Source organism: Lagenorhynchus albirostris, chromosome 20 (assembly GCF_949774975.1).
Source record: "Lagenorhynchus albirostris chromosome 20, mLagAlb1.1, whole genome shotgun sequence".
In the NCBI taxonomy this organism is placed as follows: domain Eukaryota; kingdom Metazoa; phylum Chordata; class Mammalia; order Artiodactyla; family Delphinidae; genus Lagenorhynchus; species Lagenorhynchus albirostris.
In genome coordinates this window covers 33,815,685-33,835,324 of record NC_083114.1, presented here as the reverse complement: position 1 = coordinate 33,835,324, position 19,640 = coordinate 33,815,685, and the positions used below count along the sequence as shown (strand labels likewise).

General features: G+C 40.2%; 1 protein-coding gene across 4 annotated transcripts in view; it reads left to right on the top strand.

Moving 5' to 3' along the window:
• Positions 1 to 19,640, top strand: part of ACACA (acetyl-CoA carboxylase alpha) — a 172,399-nt gene that overhangs the window by 95,557 nt on the left and 57,202 nt on the right. For all 4 annotated transcript variants that reach the window (XM_060135650.1, XM_060135647.1, XM_060135649.1 and 1 more), the window contains 5 exons: positions 4,428 to 4,552; positions 11,705 to 11,818; positions 13,101 to 13,214; positions 14,471 to 14,560; positions 16,467 to 16,585. In XM_060135650.1, the coding sequence (XP_059991633.1) occupies positions 4,428 to 4,552; positions 11,705 to 11,818; positions 13,101 to 13,214; positions 14,471 to 14,560; positions 16,467 to 16,585 (562 nt within the window). The remainder of the gene's footprint in view (positions 1 to 4,427; positions 4,553 to 11,704; positions 11,819 to 13,100; positions 13,215 to 14,470; positions 14,561 to 16,466; positions 16,586 to 19,640) is intronic.

The following is a 19,640-nucleotide window of genomic DNA, read 5'->3' as shown; positions in this document are numbered from 1 at the left end:
AATCCATGGATTGAACCACAGGCCTCTGAAAAAGGCTCAGATTTTCCAGTGCTTTTCAGTGTATCAGTTAGGTGGAATTTATCCCTGGCTTTCTCTGTAGAGCTTTACTAAATGATGTACAAAGTCTCTGACTAAAATACCCTGGCTAAGATTTTAAAGCTACATACTGCTGATACTGCTTTCTGCCACAAGATGGCAGTGAAACACCATAGAATTTGAAAGATTACCTAATATTTTCTTTTATCAGTCTTGCTCCCTTTTCCAGTCCTTAAAGGATGACTCTCCCACTCATGACAAGGAGAAATACTCAAGTAAATATTGCAAACTAAATGCAGCAATGTGTGAAATAATAGATCACAACGAAGTTGGCTTTATCCCACTAGTGCAAGCTTGATTAATATTTGAAAAACCGGTTAATGTCATTTATCACGTAATAGACTAAAACAGGAAAAAACATGGCCATCATCTTAAGATATGGATGATAAAAGTATCTGACAAAATTTAAGATGCATTCATGATAAATTCTTAGCCAACTAAGAATGAAATGGAACTTTTTATCATGTAAAGTTCTCCTACAAAAAATCTGTAGGATGCATCATACTTAGTGGTAAGATGTTGAAAGCATTCTCTTTAAGATTAGGAATAAGACAACGACACATACTATCATTACTGCTATTCAGCATCATACTGGATATCCCAGCCAGTGCAGTAAGGCAAGAAAAAGAATGAAAAGGTATGAGGATTAGAAAGGAGTAAGGAAGTAAATCAGCCACTATTAGATATGGTATGAGGTCTACCTAGAAAGCCTCAAAAAATCCACATATTTATTATTAGAATTATTTAAAATCTAACACAGTTGCTGGATACAAAAGTCAATATACAAAATTCAAGTTTTATAGTGGAACAATCATTTAGAAGAGCATTTTGGAAAAATATTCCATTTAAAATAGCAACACAAAATATGAAATTCTAAGGAATAAGTCTAACAAAAAATGTGCAACCTCTTTTGGAGAAAATTATAATCAGTAAAAATAATAAAGAAGATCTAAATAAATATCATGGCCTTAAGTTGGAATATATATTTGCAAAGTGTTGATTCTCCCTGAATTCATCTGTGGATTCATTGACATTCCGATAAAAATCTTACTAGTGTATTTTTGTGGAATTTGTCAAGCTAATTCTATAATTTACACGAAAGGAAAGGTAACCAAGATTCTTCTAAAGAAATACACTGTGGAGGTATTTGTCCAGTTAAATGTCAAGTTTTAATATAAAGCCATATTAATGAAGAGATTGTGATATTGGTGTAGGGGCAGATTAATAGAACAATGGAACACTGGTTCTATTAACCCAGAAGCAGATGCAAGCATATATGAAAACTTACTTTACAGCAGAGCAGGTATTGTAAATCAATACCTGAGGAAAGGATAGACTTTTCAATAAATGATGCTGGGACAAAGGATTATTCATTTGCCAAAATAAAAGATCCCTAACCTAGACGATACACACAAAAATCAATTCCAGATGAACTGAAAACTTAAACATGTACTAAAGAGGCAAAGCTACTAAATTTTTAGGAGAATATCCTTATGACCTCAGGGCAGAGAAGATATTGTCATATAAGACCAGTAAGTACAGGGATTTCCCTGGTGGTCCAGTGGCTAAGACTCCACACTCCCAATGCAGGGGGCCCAGGTTCCATCCCTGGTCAGGGAACTAGATCCCGAATGCTGCAACCAAGATCCTGCATGCTGGTAACGAAGATCCCACGTACCGCAACTAAGACCAGGTGCAGCCAAAGAAATAAATAAATATATTTTTTTAATTACTGGTAACTTAAAAAAAAAAAAGACCAGCAATACAGACTATAAAGGATAAGTAATTTGACCTCACTTAAGAACTTTTTTTTTGCTGTGCGTGGGCCTCTCACTGTTGTGGCCTCTCCTGTTGTGGAGCACAGGCTCCGGATGCGCAGGCTCAGCGGCCATGGCTCACGGGCCTAGCCGCTCCGCGGCATGTGGGATCTTCCCGGACCGGGGCATGAACCCGTATCCCCTGCATCGGCAGGCGGACTCTCAACCACTGCGCCACCAGGGAAGCCCTCACTTAAGAACTTCTGTTAGTGAAAAGATACCATAAAAAGACTGAAAATACAAGCCACAATGTGGAAGAAAATATTTACAAATCATGACGATTAAGAAAGGATTAGTATCTGTAATCTATAGAGCACTGCTTTGAATCAATAAGTAAAAGACAACCTAATAGAAAAATGGGCAAAAGATATAAAGATAATTCACCAAAGAGGAAGCATAAATAATCCACAAACTCATGAAAAGATGTCCAGTCTTATTACTAATTAGAGAAATGTGAACCAAAACCACAGTAAGATTGGCAAAAATTTGAATTTCACATCATCTTCCACCACTTCTGTAAGCAGAAATGCAAATTGGTACAACCACTTTGGAAAACAGTTTGTCAGTACCTAATGGAGTTGAACTTATACTCTTCAACCTAGCAATTTTATTTTTAGATGATATACTCTAGAGAAACTTTTACACATGTTTATTAAGGACACATATACAGTACTGTTTGTGGCAGTGTTATTCACGAATAGCAAAAAAGACTGGAAACAACCCAAATATACACAAGTAGAATAGATAATTGAATTCTAGTCTATTCCTGCAATGGATTACTCTACAGCAGTGAAAACAGATGAACCGAGGTACACACATGAACAAAAGATGAATCTCAAAAACATAATGGTGAGGGAAAGAAACAAGTTACAGAATGATCCATACGCAATGATTCCATTGTTATCAAGTTGAAAACAGGAAGAATGAAACTATGTATACATTTGTGATAAGTGTAAAGAAGAGCAAAAGAATGATTAACCTAAAATTCAGCTTAGCGGTTGATTTTGAGGAGGAGCACGCTGGATCCTTCAAAGATACTAAAAATGTTCTGTTAAGATAGATGGTAGTTACTTGGGTGTTTATTTATTCTTTTGTATGTATACTTCACATTAAAAAGTTTTTAAAAAGAGGCACTTGGTATCATTGCTTTCTTTCTGCTTAGTGTCTCCACTGCCTCTCCTTGGGTAGATATCCTTTTTATTTCCCCCAGTTCTAGTGATTTCTGTTACCAAGATATATTTCTGTTGTCACTTCAAAGCTAAGTTTTGGTCAGGAGAAATATGAATTTATATAGGACAACCAATTTTTAAACAGCTTCCATTTTGTTCTAAATGGGTCTTTTATGACATTGGCAGCTCTCTAAATATTGTAGTCCACTGTTTTTCAAATATATTTAGTTTTATTTTGAAAAGAAATCTTATATCAATCTCTAATATTTAAAATAGATAAAAGCAGAGTTGCCCTGGTTGATTGTATTCAGTATTTGAGGAATCCATGGTAATGCAGTTTGAATGCCACTGTTTTGGTTTGTAACCTAACCTGCAGGCTGAAGTAAGGTGATAATCCTTTACTATTTTCATAGAATTCTGACCCTTGAGACTATTCAAACACTAATTCTCCTTTGCTTGGAAATTTAATTCTGAGGTAAGCTGTTTTTAAAGAACTGAATATTACTTGTATCCCATGGTAGATATCACTACAGTATACCTGAAGCTTATGCTTCTGTTGCAAAACATAGCTCTGCTAGGCAGAACTAACCTGCCCCCGGTGGCCTTGTGAAAGGCCAATGAAAATATACATAACTGTACTCTCCCCACAGACCTTTTGACTTCATGCAAGGTTCTCCCTGATCTATGCCTTAGTTTGGATCTGGAATTCCTAGGCATTGCTTAGCTGCTTCATGGACTTCCGGGGGAAAATGTTGATTCCAGAGGTAGCAGCCATCCTTCTTGTGGACACTGATAAGTTTGGTGTTTTATTTTTGAGCTAAAACTGTTCCTCCTAGTTAGGGTGAAACATTTTCAGTGAGTCAGACATGGAACCAGAATCTCTAGCTGGGGTTTAATGGTATTGACGTTTCTTTTTAAGCAGCCAAACCCTCTCTTCTAAGGAAATCATTCCAGGAAGCGAAATAAGAGAGTTTAGAGTCAGGGTAGGGGGTTGGGGTTATCCCCAGCTCCTCAGTAAGACGCACCCTTCCCCGATCTGTCAAAATTTTTTTTAATGACAATAGGCCTTAGAGAGGTAGTGATTTGCCCAGGAGCATACAGTAAATTGGTAGCAGAGCTAGGCTTTGAGCCCAGGTCTTATACCGGATTGCCTGACTCTTAGCCTCGGGTTGCTTTTACTAAACAACACTGCCAATTCTATACAAATCCATCTAAGAAAATTCTTACGGTATTTCTTCTCACTTCTTATCAGTTTTCTAAGTAGAGACATTAGAAAACAAACAAATAGCATGTAAACGTGAACATGCATACGTGGGTGAGGATCACTTCTTTTTGCTGCTTGCAGGTCACTATGACAAATGCGTGTTCGCCCTTCGGGAGGAGAACAAGAGTGACATGAACACTGTACTGAACTACATCTTCTCTCACGCTCAAGTCACCAAGAAGAATCTTCTGGTCACAATGCTTATTGTGAGTACCATTTTTCAGAACCTGTAAAGATGGTTGATGATATGAAAAAAGCATTTCTCCTTGTGACGGCTGTGGTCAGAGGAGAAGCTCCTGTCTTTTGTGATTGTGGGATGAGTGGGGCTTGGGTTGTAGATTAGCAATTTCTCCTATCTGTCTTTGTCCTTGACCTGAAGGAACCTGCTCCAGTCAGAAAAGGACTGTTCTGCCAATTGTGCATATAATCTTACATGGGAACTCAAATCTCTTCGCTCTACTTAGAGATGCCCCATGCTTCCTTATTCCTCTTGTCACTAGTGACAGTAGCTTTAAAATTTAGTCTTATCTAGCCAGTGTACTTTTCTGTTATAATGCTTGTTTGTTCCATGAATGCTCTCACATCCAAAACTGAATAACAAAAAACAACTGTTAGAAATGTAGTACTGTTCCTCCCCCACCAAAGAAATTTAAATGTATTCCTCATTTTCTGTGGTCCCTTTCTGTTTTATTTACATGGACATCTAAGCTGGGATTATTGTGTTGGTAGTAGATACATGCTTTTGTCCCTATAACCTAGTAATATGAGAATTAGTAGAAAGAGGGAAGGAGAGGTGAGACTAGTAAACGTGAATAGGACTGATGTACATGTGACCAGTGGGTAGAATTTTTGTGGACTTAAGGATTTTTGAAGATGATTTGTAAGTTCTCTACTCCTTGGTTTTTCTGGTTGGGTTAATTCTAGGAATCAGAGAACAATAGGACTATTCTTAGAGCCCCTCTACCCCACGAGCAATTAATTGCCTTGCTGCTGCATGTTTGTGTTTTTTGGAGACTATAGTACCTTTTTGCTCCTGTGCTTTTCTTCCTTGTCCCTTTGTGGAATTGGCATTCTTGGTACCTTAATTCCCTCATTTCTTCTTGAAGGAGAAAAAAACTATAAATCTTCACTGCTGTTTTTTATTTCATGGCTCGGAATGAAGGGAAACTATCTACCTCACATCTCTGGTTAACAACAGTGCCACTCACTCAGTTATCTGCCTAGCTGGCTAACTCTCGAGGATGTAACATTTTTTAGAATAGCCACTTAAAAAAATATGTAATCACAGGGAGAGTTCATTACCTTTGCTACCCTAGAATGGCTAGATGGTGGGGAAACCAGAAAATGCATTTGAAAGGAAAAAACAATAACGGCGCAATGTAATATTTCAACTTCTCCAAGTGATAGGTTTCGGCAAAGATATTATCTCTGGCAACCTGCTGATTTTCTTTTTCTCAATCAGAAAAGGGAAGAAATCTGACTAATTAGATTTTTTTCCTTAAATTTTAATAAAAGGATTGCTAATTCTCATTTGGATAAAGCCAAGACTTTCTGGCAGAAAAAGATAATGATGAGGGTATGGAAGAATCTGTCAGTTTGGACCTAAAATGGAGTAAAATTTGCCTTTTTAGGAAGGTAGTTATGGTGAGTTTTCATTTTATTATGATTACCTTTTTAAGGACTTAACAGTTTTTATGCACTAAAAATAGGCCAAAGTCCAGAATCCTTGGAGCTGCAGAAGAGTAATGATCGTCTAAGACTGTCGCTGGGTTTCTTAAATTCTAATTTGTAAGATATAGGGGCTCGGCTCGCTCCTTTTGCGGAGTGATTGTAAGTAACGCTTGCCTTAAGAATCTCATTATTGGAACATGGAGCCATATTTCCTCTGAGAATTCTGGAGTAGCTTTGAGCTGGGGCTGTTCATTTCTCAAGTAATCACGCTGGTGTGATGGAGAGAGAAAATGGCAGCTGTTCGGAGCTCAGGCCTTCAATTTTCTTCAGAGTCCAGTCACTCAAGTGTGTAATTACACGGGGGTGCTGCAGGGGCGTTGGGCCCTGTCAGAGAACTGGTTTGAGGCTTTGCTTTCTGCTTTTGCCAGTCAGGACAGGCATATGCCAATGGGACTCTGACTTGCTGCTGTTCTTATTTTTCCCCACCTTGTCATCCCAATTACTTCTTACCTGCATGGATAGTACCCAGACTTTCTTTCCAACAGGCTGAGCTCTTTGGAGAAAAGAGCTGTTTGTTAATGTTTGGGTTTAGATGAATAGGACGGGGAGGGGTAGTGAGAGAGGGAAGGAGGAAGGAGGGAGGGGAAGGGGAGGGACGAGGGGGGGTAGAGAGAGGAGGAGGAAGGTTGAAGATGTGAACCAGAAAGATGGATTTGTCCTTTTCTTTATTTTGGCATTTCACATTTATCTTTAAAAAACAAAGGAAAACTTCGTAAACATCTCTAGGATTTTATATCATTAAATTGCATTTGAAATATCCGTTATTTTGCCCTCATCTCAGAGATTTGGAAATCAAGAAGTTAACTGCTATGCTTGAGCTGAGGGCCAGCTAGCAGTGACTTCGGGAGCAGGAACGAAGGCTGGAAAAGTGCTCCTTTCTGATCTGCCTGCTTTGGCAATGGTCAGGTCCTCCACCCCACATCTGCATTAATGGTGGTAGCTGGGAAAAGCCATTTTACTTGTTTGGATTTCTCTTTCTGTAGGTCTTACTCTCTTTTATGGATAACAACTGGATATGGTAGCATTCGATTCCCCCAGCTGTGTTCTCTGCTGGTTCCCCTTTCTTTTGCTTACCTTGGCTTCCTGATCAATGTTATGTGCCCAGCATTCCAATCTCTGCTTTCTAGAAGTGGGACTGTTGATGGTGTGCTTTGCTGAACTAGATGATGATTTCTGGGGCTTTGGAACCTAGGGGGAGGGAATCAAGAAAATCAGGCTTCTGTGAATCAGTGTTGCAGGATGTGGGCTGCTCCAAGGAAGCCTTCCTCCCCTCTGGATGTTAGCATAACTTGCCTACTGGTAACTTGCCTCATAGACTCTCTACCAAATTTCTTCTAATCTTTTGCTGTATCTGGAGAGCAAAATATCAAGTAAAATGTTAAAGTCCTGTCAAGTTTTCTCTATTTGGAGGAACATTGTGCCACATTGAAAACAAAGTCAGTAAGTTTATTTTTTGAAAGTTCTTCTTATCTCTTAATTTTATAGAAAACTTAGAACATTGTTTAAGTTTACCTAAGAGATATTTAAGGGACTCTTTAGCCAAATTGAGCAATTTTGTATCAATAAAAAGTATCAACATCCTCACAGCTGTCTAGATGGCGAAGTATGTATCCTGTAGCCACCTTGATCCTGAGTGGTCTTCCCCTCACTACTTCTATCTTATTTCTGGTGTGGTCCACACGAATGTAGTATAATCCATGCTTCCTTAGGAGTAATGCCATGCCTGTGAGCCTCTGATTTGGTTCAGACAGGGAGCATTTAAAATGCCTATCAGGGGCTTCCTTGGTGACGCAGTGGTTAAGAATCTGCCTGCTAGTACAGGGGACATGGGTTCTAGCCCTGGTCCGGGAAGATCCTACATGCTGTGGAGCAACTAAGCCCGTGCGCCACAACTACTGAGCTTGCGAGCCACAACTACTGAAGCCTGCGTGCCTAGAGCCCATGCTCCGCAACAAGAGAGGCCACCGCAATGAGAAGCTGGCGTACCGCAACGAAGAGTAGCCCTGCTTGCCACAACTAGAGCGCACAGCAGCGAAGACCTAGCACAGCCAAAAATAAATAAATAAAATAAATAAATAAATAAAATGCCTATCAGCCTCCTTCCTTTTTCCTCCCAACATAACTGCAAATAATTTCGTTCAACGTGTAAATAATGGAGAAAAGTCCCAGTAAACCCAGGTTTACTGAATAAGGGTTATATTAACATTTCTTGTTTAGTCTGTCCCACAACATCCTTGGAAGGTCAGAAATTCTAGCTGTGACTGGAAGAAGCTTCCAGTCCATTTTTGATATTGGCATTGGTGCCTCGTCCAGCTGAACAGTAGTTAATGTCTTGAGAATATTACCCATTACGTCACATCTTTTCATTTTGAATTGCCTTCAAATCTTAGAATGCTAAGATCAAGTTGGCTATATTGGGCTCTCCTGGCAGTCAGCTACATAACTTTGGCTACGGTTTTGACTCTGAAGCCTGCTTGTTATATTTCTGCAAATCTGAACTATTCCTTGTGGTTATCCACCATCTAGGTTAAGAATGAAAACAAGAAGTAACTGTGTGATACCAATCTTAACCATTATTGAATAATTTTCACTTTGGCTTGCAGATTTATGCAGGTAATCCCCAAATCAGGAGGTAGACTCATTAAATGAACCTGCCTCTATACACTGAGGAAACATAGGCTGACACCATCACCATTTAATGTTACTGTTACAAAATGTTCACCAGAGTTAGATGGTGATGTTGGGCTGTCCAGTTGCCCAAAGGACATCTGTCTCTAGGCCAGAGGGCTGTAAACTTCCTCTTGGATGCTTGTATCTTAGGGTGGGTGGTTCTGATGAATGGAATCGTCTTCCATCCCTGGTGGTTTCTTTCACAACTTGAACACTGTGTTCAGGTCAAGGACAGGAGAGGGTTGAGAAGGTTACACTACACACAGTTTTCTGTTGCACATCTTTTTCCTAAGTACTAATGATGACAATAGAGAAAATAATATTTGAATGGGAAATTTCCAAGTCAGGATAATTTAATGGAAGTGGTTTATTCATACTGTGTTTGATATTTCACCTGCCAAAAAGGTCAGGTTTCTGTACTTTATCACAAGGAGTCCAGGAGGATTGTCAGTTGGTGATCGTGAACGAATAATTACTTCCCTATTATTTTTTCTAGTCTCCATAGTTCACTTTTCTTACAGAAAAGAAGCTTCTCTACCCCCTTTCTCACTCCCTCTCTCTCATAATGGAAAGATGAAATGAAAAATTTTTTTTTTTTAAGTAGTTGTGTGCATGTGTTTTAGTTAGAATGTGATCTGTAGTTAGGCAAATGGCAACTCCATTTTTTAAAATTTATTTACTTTAATTTAATCTCAAAAGGTAAACCTGGGTTTCCTTTCAAGGGAAACCAGTCCCTATCACATCTGATATAGGTTGGGTAGGTGGCTAGTGTTCTTATTTTGTTGTGTTGGCTTTTGCTGTTAATGTTGAGACTTTAGTCTGACTATTTGCAGAGCAGCTGAGTTCTATTACCCAGGACATCTCTTAGGTTTTTGAACCTCTCAATGGGTCCATTCTGATGACTGAAGTAAGTACCTCAGAAAAGAGTATATTTTCTCTATTAGGAACATTAGGTAAAGAGGGATTTAGGTAGGAAAAGCTTATGGTTTCCCTACCCACTGTTATCTACCTATTCTTTCCTTCCGTCTTGTTACGGCCTTGTCGCTGGTGATTTGATTTGATTTTTTTTTTAATATATATCATCATCCCATTTCTTTTCTTTTTTTTAAACTATATTTATTTTTGGCTGCATTGGATCTTTGTTGCTGCACGCGGGCTTTTCTCTAGTTGTGGCGAGCAGGGGCTACTCTTTGTTGTGGTGCGCGGCTGGTGACTTTTATTACAATTCTATTTTGCTCATAAGTTATCAATAAAAGGTGAGACTTGGTTGCATTTTCTCCCTCCTCTTTGCTTTTTCCCTGGGCTGGGAGGAATAGGTCCTTCAGTCTGTGACTACGTGCTCAGGCGAGCCCTGGATTTATAATCACTTTCTTCTTCCACTCAGATGAGTGAATCGCCTGCGTTAAACAGGTGAAAACAATACTTGCACTTCGTTAACTATAAATACCAACATGCGGTTTACGACTCTGGCGCACACCTCTGGTCGTGGATTGGGGAACCAGGAAGTATTTCCTGCTTTAAAATGTTTGAGAAGCCGTCTTTCCAGCATACCAGTGTTGAGTACTCCAAAACTGTTTACCCTGTGATGCGGAAGGTGGTAGGGGGTTGTAGAAAAAGCGTTTGGGGAAATGTATATTTGCCCCCAGAGCCAAAAGCCCCACGCTTCTATTTGTGCTGCGCTGGTAAAGGACTGTACGGAGTATCCCTGAGATGGGGAGGGTTGAAGATGAAATGGAGATTCTTCAAGAAAAAGGCTGATAATCCAGGAAGGAGGAAGATTAAAAGGCAGCAACAGGAAGCGTTTTGGGATCTGGTTGTCTTTCATGTCCGATTCAATAGTTGGGTGGGGGAGAATAAAAGTTCACTAAAATATAAAGGCAGTTGTTTCAAACTCCAAGTCGAGGGAACTGTGTGATGTGATATTAAGAACTACTATTACAGATAACTCTGTAAATTTCAGAAAGGACATTTATAAAAGTGCATCTGCAGTTTTTTCAGCTTAGATGAGAATCCCATGGATAATGGATGAATTTAGGGAATAAACTGATACTGCCCTGGAGAAGAAATATTTTTCCCAAAATATGAGAGTTTTTTTTCCTTAAAATTTTTTAATTTTTTGGAGACAAAGGACCCAAGTCTGAATTACACCATGGATTGTATAGTAGGAGCTTGGTTTTTCCCTCTAATCCATCTAAGGAATCTCCATGTTTAGGTATCATGGAATGATTCGTCGTACAGCAAGAGGATAAATGATTTGGGGTATAGAATTGTCAGAATATGACATGGTGTTTTTATTTGGCGTGTATTTATAAATGAATAATTTGTGCTTATGTTTCTGTTTTGCACCCTCCTGGGATGCTGAACATTTGGTTTGTGGAATGAAAACCACCAGGAGTGTTTCCTTTTGCCTTATTCTGCCTTCTTTCCAAAAGTGGGAGAGGGAACAGGAAAGCTTTTAGTCCCTATATTATTTAAAACCTCTTAAAACTTTGAGACATCCTTTGTTATTTCTTAGCTAGAATCCCTTGACCCCTTTTAATGGTCTCTAATGATTTCTATTGTTTAAAGTCTGGTGTTGATTTATAAAGAAATACATTAGGAATTTAGAATCTGAATGGCTGAGGAATTGGGCTTCTCCTTGGAAGCAGCTTCCTCTGGGATCTCTCTCTTTTTTTTTTTTTTGGCCATGTGGCATGTGAGATCTTAGTTCCCTGACCAGGGATTGAACCCGTGTCCCCTGTATTGGAAGCACGGAGTCTTAACCACTGGACCACCAGGGAAGTACCCCTCTGGGATCTCTTTACCACACTGTTTAGGATAAAGGTAACAGGACATTTGCATCTTAGTAATCTAGCTCTGTTTACTTTGTTTTTATTCCCTTTTCCCATTTCAAAGTTCTCTCCACCTCAGTTCTTTTTAACATGGATATGTATGTTCTTTGTCACGTTAACAATTAGGATCAGTTGTGTGGCCGGGACCCCACTCTCACTGACGAGCTGCTGAATATCCTCACGGAGCTAACTCAACTCAGTAAGACCACCAATGCTAAGGTGGCGCTCCGAGCACGCCAGGTAAGGACATGTGTTGGCTGTCCGGAGGGAGGAATGGTTTTCATAGACTGGGCAGTCCTAGATGCAATGAGCTCTTCCTCCAGCACCTTCCAAAGGTCATGCAATTTCCCATGTATGTCTCATTGCCCTCAGAACAAACATTCTCACGTGGTATATGTTTTTTAAAGAGAAAGGAAAAGATTAACGTTAAGTTTCTTTAAAACAGGAGCCCTCTAGAAGCTAACACAACATTGTAAAGCAACTATACTGCAATAAAAATTAATTTAAAAAATAGGAGCCCTCCCCCCATTATAAAATCCTGTTATTATTCCCTACCCTTCCTAGTAAACCAGGGTCACGTGGAGGAAAGGAGACTGAGGGAAAGCAATAGGTTTAATATTTCTTACTTTCCAAAGGGAGCTTAGAAGCAGGTGAAAACTTTTAAGTGTATAGGAAAAAGTCAAGTGTGGAAAGCAAGAAGATAATGAAATGAATCTTTGGTGCTAGCAATCAGCACAACCCCAGAGCAGCCCACTTTCACCCTGTAGTCTTCATTTCCATTCCAAAAGGTTTCAGCAGGGAAGCCAGGAGTTGGCACTCCCTTTGTGTTCCAGCGCATGGGCATCGACAAGGAAGCAGCATTTGAAGCTGTTCAGTGACCTTCTGCTTTCTCTACAATTGTATCCATGTCACTGAATTACTCAAAGTTATTGAACCTCTCAGTGACCTGCTGAGGGTATTCAGGTCCTACCGTGTCCCTGTTTTTGTTTGTGACACTGCTCTCACTCTCTCTGCCCGTCACATGCATTGGTGTTACATCCTGACACCTCCTCTTTGGGACTGAGTACCTGGGGCTGTCGGAGCAGCTTTTCCTAGTCTTTCCCCTTCAGAGTTGCGAAAGGCTAGCTCTGCTGCACCAACCTTCCCCACAGCTGTTGCCTGCCAGACCTGATTCCCCATTAACAGCTAGTCATGCAGTCCCCAGGACTAGCAGCTCTGCAGTGGTAAATCACATGCACTGATGGAACTTGATTGAAGCTGTTTTTTCTCCCTCCCCATCCCTCTGCCCCCATGGGAAATTGCTCACAAGCAAATCATGGTAAGAGTCAACTGAGATGCAGTATTTGGTGGCCTTGGCTTTATGTTACAGGACCCAGAAGTTGTTTTACTTGGTCTCTGTTTTATCTTTGATGCCTGCACTTACAGATTTATATTTATTGCTTTTGTATCAGAGCTGCCTAATAGGAGCCTAGAATAATCACTCCCTCAGGAACTTACGCCTTTTATTTTGCTCTCACTCTAGGTTCTTATTGCCTCCCATTTGCCATCATATGAGCTTCGCCATAACCAAGTAGAGTCTATCTTCCTATCAGCTATTGACATGTACGGACATCAGTTTTGCATTGAGAACCTGCAGGTATACATTATAGCCCTTTTCTGCCACCCTGAACTCTTGTCCCCTTTATTCCCAAGCATAGTTTAAGTAATCAGTCAGTCAATTTTGATTTTCTGTGTAATGAAGTTTCATACCTTGAATTTCTAAAATGATTTATACTTATGTGTTTTTTCTTCATAAAATGCTGTTAGAATTGTGGCTTAGCTTAAAAATTGAATAGGCCTGCCTTGATAGAAGTGTCCTAATGAAGTCTTCACCTCTTGTGCTTTTATCTAGAAGGTATTCTAGGACAGAATGAAGTGGTAGCACTGGTTGATTTCTGATATTTGAATCAGATGTATAAATAGGTAGTCGTTAGTCTTCTACAGGCAAAGCTACTTAAATAATCATTTAATTTTATTTTAATGCTTACTATTAAGCTTCATACAGAGCCAATTTTATTTATTTATTTATTTATTATTATTTTTTGCGGTACGCAGGCCTCTCACTGCTATGGCCTCTCTCGCTGCGGAGCACAGGCTCCAGACGGCGCAGGCTCAGCGGCCATGGCTCACTGGCCCAGCCGCTCCGCGTTATGTGGGATCCTCCCGGACCGGGGCACGAACCCGTGTCCCCTGCATCGACAGGCAGACTCCCAGCTACTGCGCCACCAGGGAAGCCCCAGAGCCAATTTTATAAAAGAATATTGGCTAATTTTACTGCTAATTCAAAGAACCTTGACTATTATTTTTGAAACAACACCATTTTGTCAGGAATGACTTTCTATCTTTCTACTTGGAAATAATGATAATATTATTATACCTAGCCAAGGGAATCTTCAGGGTTTCTATCAGATTTCGTTCTGGGGAAACTAAAGAGGGGAGAAGGATGTTTTTGCTTATTTGGTTCATAGTTGAAATAGAGGGTTCAAAAATCAAAAATCTATGGCTTACCGTAGTGGAGTAGTGAGACAGTATATTAAAAGTTAAGTATGGGTATGTGTCAGAAAGGATAATAATAGCCATAAACACCTATATCAGCATATAATTAATGCACTGTTAATGCATTAGTCTAAGAATTTTATGTATATTAACTCTTCAACAGCCCTGTGAGGATAGGTATTCTTATTTTCCCCATTTTGTAGCTGAGGAAGCTGAGGCAGAGAGAAGGTAAGATCAAACATGACCTTCATAGACAAAATTCTTAAGTTTCACTAAATGCTTCAAATGCTAAATATTGTCCATTGGAATTGTTCTCTTATGGATGTAATGGTTTAAGCTTGTCTTTGTACCTTCCAGAAACTCATCTTGTCCGAAACGTCAATTTTCGATGTCCTGCCAAACTTCTTCTATCACAGCAACCAGGTCGTGAGGATGGCAGCTCTGGAGGTAGGTTCTCCTAGTAACGTGAGTTTTTTCTCAGTTTCTGGCTGACTCCTTTTGTCCATTTGGCTATTGTTATCTGTCCTTTTTCTTTGGCCTTAACGTTGGTTCTCAAGAGTAGAACCAACTCTTTTCCTCTGAAACAAATGGTCTTGCTTTTACTCAAGTGTGTCAACTCAACTAATCACCAGTTTCTGGGCTCCAATCACAGGAAAATAGCTGCTAGCATTTTTCAATTCTACTTACGAGGTATTTGAATTCTTCCATTTCATAATGATTAGGATTCCCTGTTAACACAATAAGTGAAAAAATATGTGGCTGATCAGAACAGTACCATTTTGTGATTTGGGCCAAATAAAATGGATTTTAGTTATATTCTGAATTGTCAAGCAGTTCTTATGAACTATTTCGGCATGAGAAGGAAAGTAATAACATTTAATGAACTGAGTTTTAGGTGCTTTATTTTTCTCATTTAATCCTACAATTACTTCATGAAGTAGAAGAAAGTGAGCCTCTGAGAGGTTAAGTGACTTGCCCAAATTCATATGGATAGTAAGTGGAAGAGTTTGCATTTGAACCCAGGTCAATCTGACTCATGACTTTTCTGTTTCCACTACAGCACACTACCTCATTAAGCACAAAAATTGCAGGCCCCAAATACTGCTGTAAAGTTGCCAAGTAGATGTTTTTTTTGAACATGAGGAAAAGGAGTGTCTTCAATGATTTTATGTGATATGATACCACTACAGCCCTTTGCGAGCTCTTTTGGGTTACTTTTTATTTGTATTCTGTGGGGAGACTGTAATGTATGCTACTCAGTAAATATCAAAATTTGAAAATATCTAAGTGTTCTACAGTGTTTTTATGCCATTTAATGCAAAGTCTCCTGACGTACCTCCCATGCTGATGTGTCTCATTTTATGTGCATGGCAAATTAGCTGTGAAGTACATGAGGTTGGACTGACGGGTTTTCCTGAGATGTGGCCTGTTGCTGTTTCTTTGAGTCAAGTTAGTGTATTTGAGAGATTATATGTCAACTTATGCCTTCCTGATTTTGCCTAGGGTTTGGGGGATATAAACACTGTAAAATCGATTTGGGCCAGTGGGAAAACGAAACAAAGATACAAGATAGTGAAAGAGTTAGACTGTACTTCAATTGTTTCTGTCTTCTATCTTCACTCCTCAGGTGGCCCAGAATCAGCACCTCTCATTTTTCTCCCTGTTTGCTTTTATTTTAATTAATTAATTAATTTATTTATTTATGGCTGTGTTGGGTCTTTGTTGCTGTGCGTGGGCGTTGAGTGGGGCTACTCTTCACTGTTGTGCGCGCGCGGGCTTCTTATTGTGGTGGCTTCTCTTGTTGCAGAGCACAGGCTTCAGTAGTTGTGGCTCGTGGGCTCTAGAGCGCAGGCTCAGTAGTTGTGGCGCACGGGCTTAGTTGCTCCGCGGCATGTGGGATCTTTCCGGACCAGGGCTCGAGCCCATGTGTCCTGCATTGGCAGGCAGATTCTTAACCACTGCGCCACCAGGGAAGTCCCTCTCCTTGTTTGCTTTTATCTTCTGTTGAAATCATCATGTGTAATGAATTAATAGTCATGGTTCTATATACTTTTGTGCTAACTGATGAAACTTTCTCTCGAGTTTAGGTCAGTGTGAAGGGTTTATAGCACACCTAGAGGTGTCCAGCAGAGGAAGGCTAGCTTTGTTTCCATTTATAGTCATGGGTATAGTTTTAAGACTCCAGCTTTATTAATTAAAGCAAGGTATGTATGTACGGGGCTTTGGGACTTGTCATCACAGACCACCTTCTTCTGCATCAGGCACCTCTTTTCAAGACTGTCTTTTTCCTGGGCTAACCATCTCTTAGTTTCTGTTTTTGAAGTGTATTTACTGAGGATTACTTTTTAACCAGGTGTACGTTCGAAGGGCTTATATTGCCTATGAACTTAACAGTGTACAACACCGCCAGCTTAAGGACAACACCTGCGTGGTGGAATTCCAGTTCATGCTGCCCACATCTCATCCAAACAGGTGAGTTTGAGCTGGTGTGTGCACCTGAGCCAACCAGAGCTCTATCAGAGTTAAAGGGAGGGTGGGGATGGGTAATGTGTGTGTGACCATTCTGTATGGTTTTCTAAGCTAGAAATGTAGAGCAGAAAATGAACATGTTTAAACCATGAGAAGAAGAGCCTCTTGGTGTCCATTTCTTTTTTATTTTTTTGATCTTTGATCTGGAGAGAGAAAGTATGGTCTAATTAAGATAGAAATTTAGGATTACTCCATTCATTCTCTTTTGTTAGAAATTTATTTATTTATTTATTTATGGCTGTGTTGGGTCTTCGTTGCGGTGCGCAGGCTTCTCATTGCAGTGGCTTCTCTTGCTCTGGAGCATGGGCTCTAGGTGCATGGGCTTCAGTAGTTGTGGCACACAGGCTCAGTAGTTGTGGCACACGGGCTTAGTTGCTCCGCAGCATGTGGGATCTTCCCGGACTAGGGATTGAACCTGTGTCCCCTGCACTGGCAGGCGGATTCTTAACCACTGCACCACCAGGGAAGTCCCTTTGTTCTTTTTTTTTTTTTTTTTTTTTTTGGTGGTACGCGGGCCTCTCACTATTGTGGCCTCTCCCGTTGCGGAGCACAGGCTTTGGATGCGCAGGCTTAGCGGCCATGGCTCACGGGCCCAGCTGCTATATGGCATGTGGGATCCTCCCGGACCGGGGCACGAACCCGTGTCCCCTGAGTCGGCAGGCGGACTCTCAACCACTGCGCCACCAGGGAAGCCCGTAATCTCATTTATTTTTAAAGTATTCTGAGGCAGTGAAAACTTAGGAATTTCACCCACACATATGTTCATCTCCTCCCGTATTTTCATTCTTTTCAGTAATACCACAGGAAATACAAATAACCACAGCCAATCTTAAGCTCCATTTCTGCTTTATGGGCTTGGTTCTTCACTTTTTATTTCAAAGTACTATGTCTTTGGGGATCCTTAGTTATAGACAACAGAAATGGTTTTGTTCCAAATTGCCACTTCACCCAAAGCAATAGAAACTCTTCCTAGAGACAAAGAAGTGTGTGCTGAGACTTGCAGCCACTGGATGCCACTGTTGATCCAGGAGAGGTCAGCAGATGAGCAGTAGCATCTTCAGAAAAAGTACTTATCTTCTTTGTCTGAGAAGGTCCTTTCACTTCTCTACCTCGAAAATACCTTATGGCTGGCAGAGAAAAGCATATATCCTTGATTTATCAAGCATCTCTCGGTACATTTTTGCCTCCATGGATTTCAGAATCTCATTTTCTAGAAACGAATGGCTGTCCTTCAGCGAGCAGCGAGGTACTCATGGCACACGTGGGCTCGGTGCTCAGGCTTCTTTCTTTTCCTGCGTTCCTTGAATAATTGTAGAGAACTACATGCTAAACTTAATGCTCTTTGTAATTCTCGGAACATTCTCCTTTTCTTCCTGCTTTCTACTACCTCATCCCTTTGGGCAGGGATTTGTAGTCAGGCCACAGAGCTGCTTGTGATTTCCTTCCTTCCCTCATTGCTCCCCTTGCCTTTCTGAATTGCTCTCCCTGTCCTACTTTTAAATTTGAGGATCTGTGTCCAATTTGGTGAGGGAAAGTCGATTGGAAAATGAGAGACATGCTTCTTAACTGTTTGTTAAGAAATCTTATTCACCTTTCCATCTCAAGGGTGGTTATTGGTTATTGCTGATACGGTTTCAAGACTTGTATACGTGTCCCTCCCAACAACTGAGGTGTACACATTCCTCTGGATAAAGACCAGACCTGAACAGAGCAGTAATCCTGTCATCTTTCTAAAGTCTTCCTTGGTTGTATGTATACAGAATTATAAACTGCTGGATTATTATTATTATTATTAATGTAGATGTAAAGGTGAAGATAGGGAAAATAAAGGAGGAAAGAGAAAATAGTCTTTGTGGAAACCAGAAAACTAAAATTGCTTTAATGCTTTTTAGGTCTAAAATCCTTCTGTTAGTTTAGGAATAGAAGATGTATTATCAGATTTAATTACAGAATGCTATATTTAATTTTAGAGCATGGCTTATTCAGTTATTACAGATTTGCTACTTGAATTTAGTTTTGTAAGATTTTATATCTTCTTATAAATGTTTTTGTTACAATTTGGAGTTATGACCTTATCCTGACACCAGTTGGTGTACTGCAATTCAATTCTGACACTTACCACCTGGAGTTAGATCAGATGCCACTAGTTAAGGGCTCAGTTCTTCACAAAACTACCTCTACTTCAGATGTGGCCACAAGTTGGGTTCCCAGGCCACCCACACTTCTGACCAACTGGCTACAAATTTGGGGGTTCCCATGACCCCTTCAGGTTCAATAATTCACTAGAACAACTTAACAGAACTCAGCAAAACACTATACTTACGATCACAGTTTTTTTAATAAAAGATACTGATCAGACAAGTGAAGAGATACATAGAGTAAGGTCTGGGGGGTGGTGGGTGGGTCCTGAACACAGAGTTCTTTCCCTGTGGAATCAGGGTACCTTGTCCTCCCAGCATATCAGTGTGTTCACCAACCAAGAAGTTCCATTGAGCTTCAGTGCCCAGAGTTTCTATCAGGGTTTCATTACAATGTCACGATTGATTGACTCATTGGCCATGTGATTAAACTCACTCTCCAGCTTGTCTTCCCTCCCCAGAGGTCCAGCTGACCCTCTCATCACATGGTTGGTCTTCCTAGTGAGTAGCCCCTGTCCTGAGTTATCTCTTAGCGTAAACTCAGGTGTGATCCAAGGGGCACATGAATAATGAAGGCACTTCTATTACTTGAGAAGTTCCAAGGATTTAGAGTCTCTCTCCCAGGAACCAGGGACAAAGGCCAAATTCTTTATTATATCATAGGCCTGCAACCCTTACAGAAGAATTCTAGGGTATCTTAGTTTTAGCTAGTTTTGAGTCAAGTTCCAACTTTTTTTCTAACCTCAGTACTTTTGTTCTTTTCTGTTCTTACTGTTTTGAACAAGCAGGCCATAAGCATTATTGTTTCTAATTCTACAGAAATAAATTACAGGAGACTGTCTACCAGCGTTTATTCCACT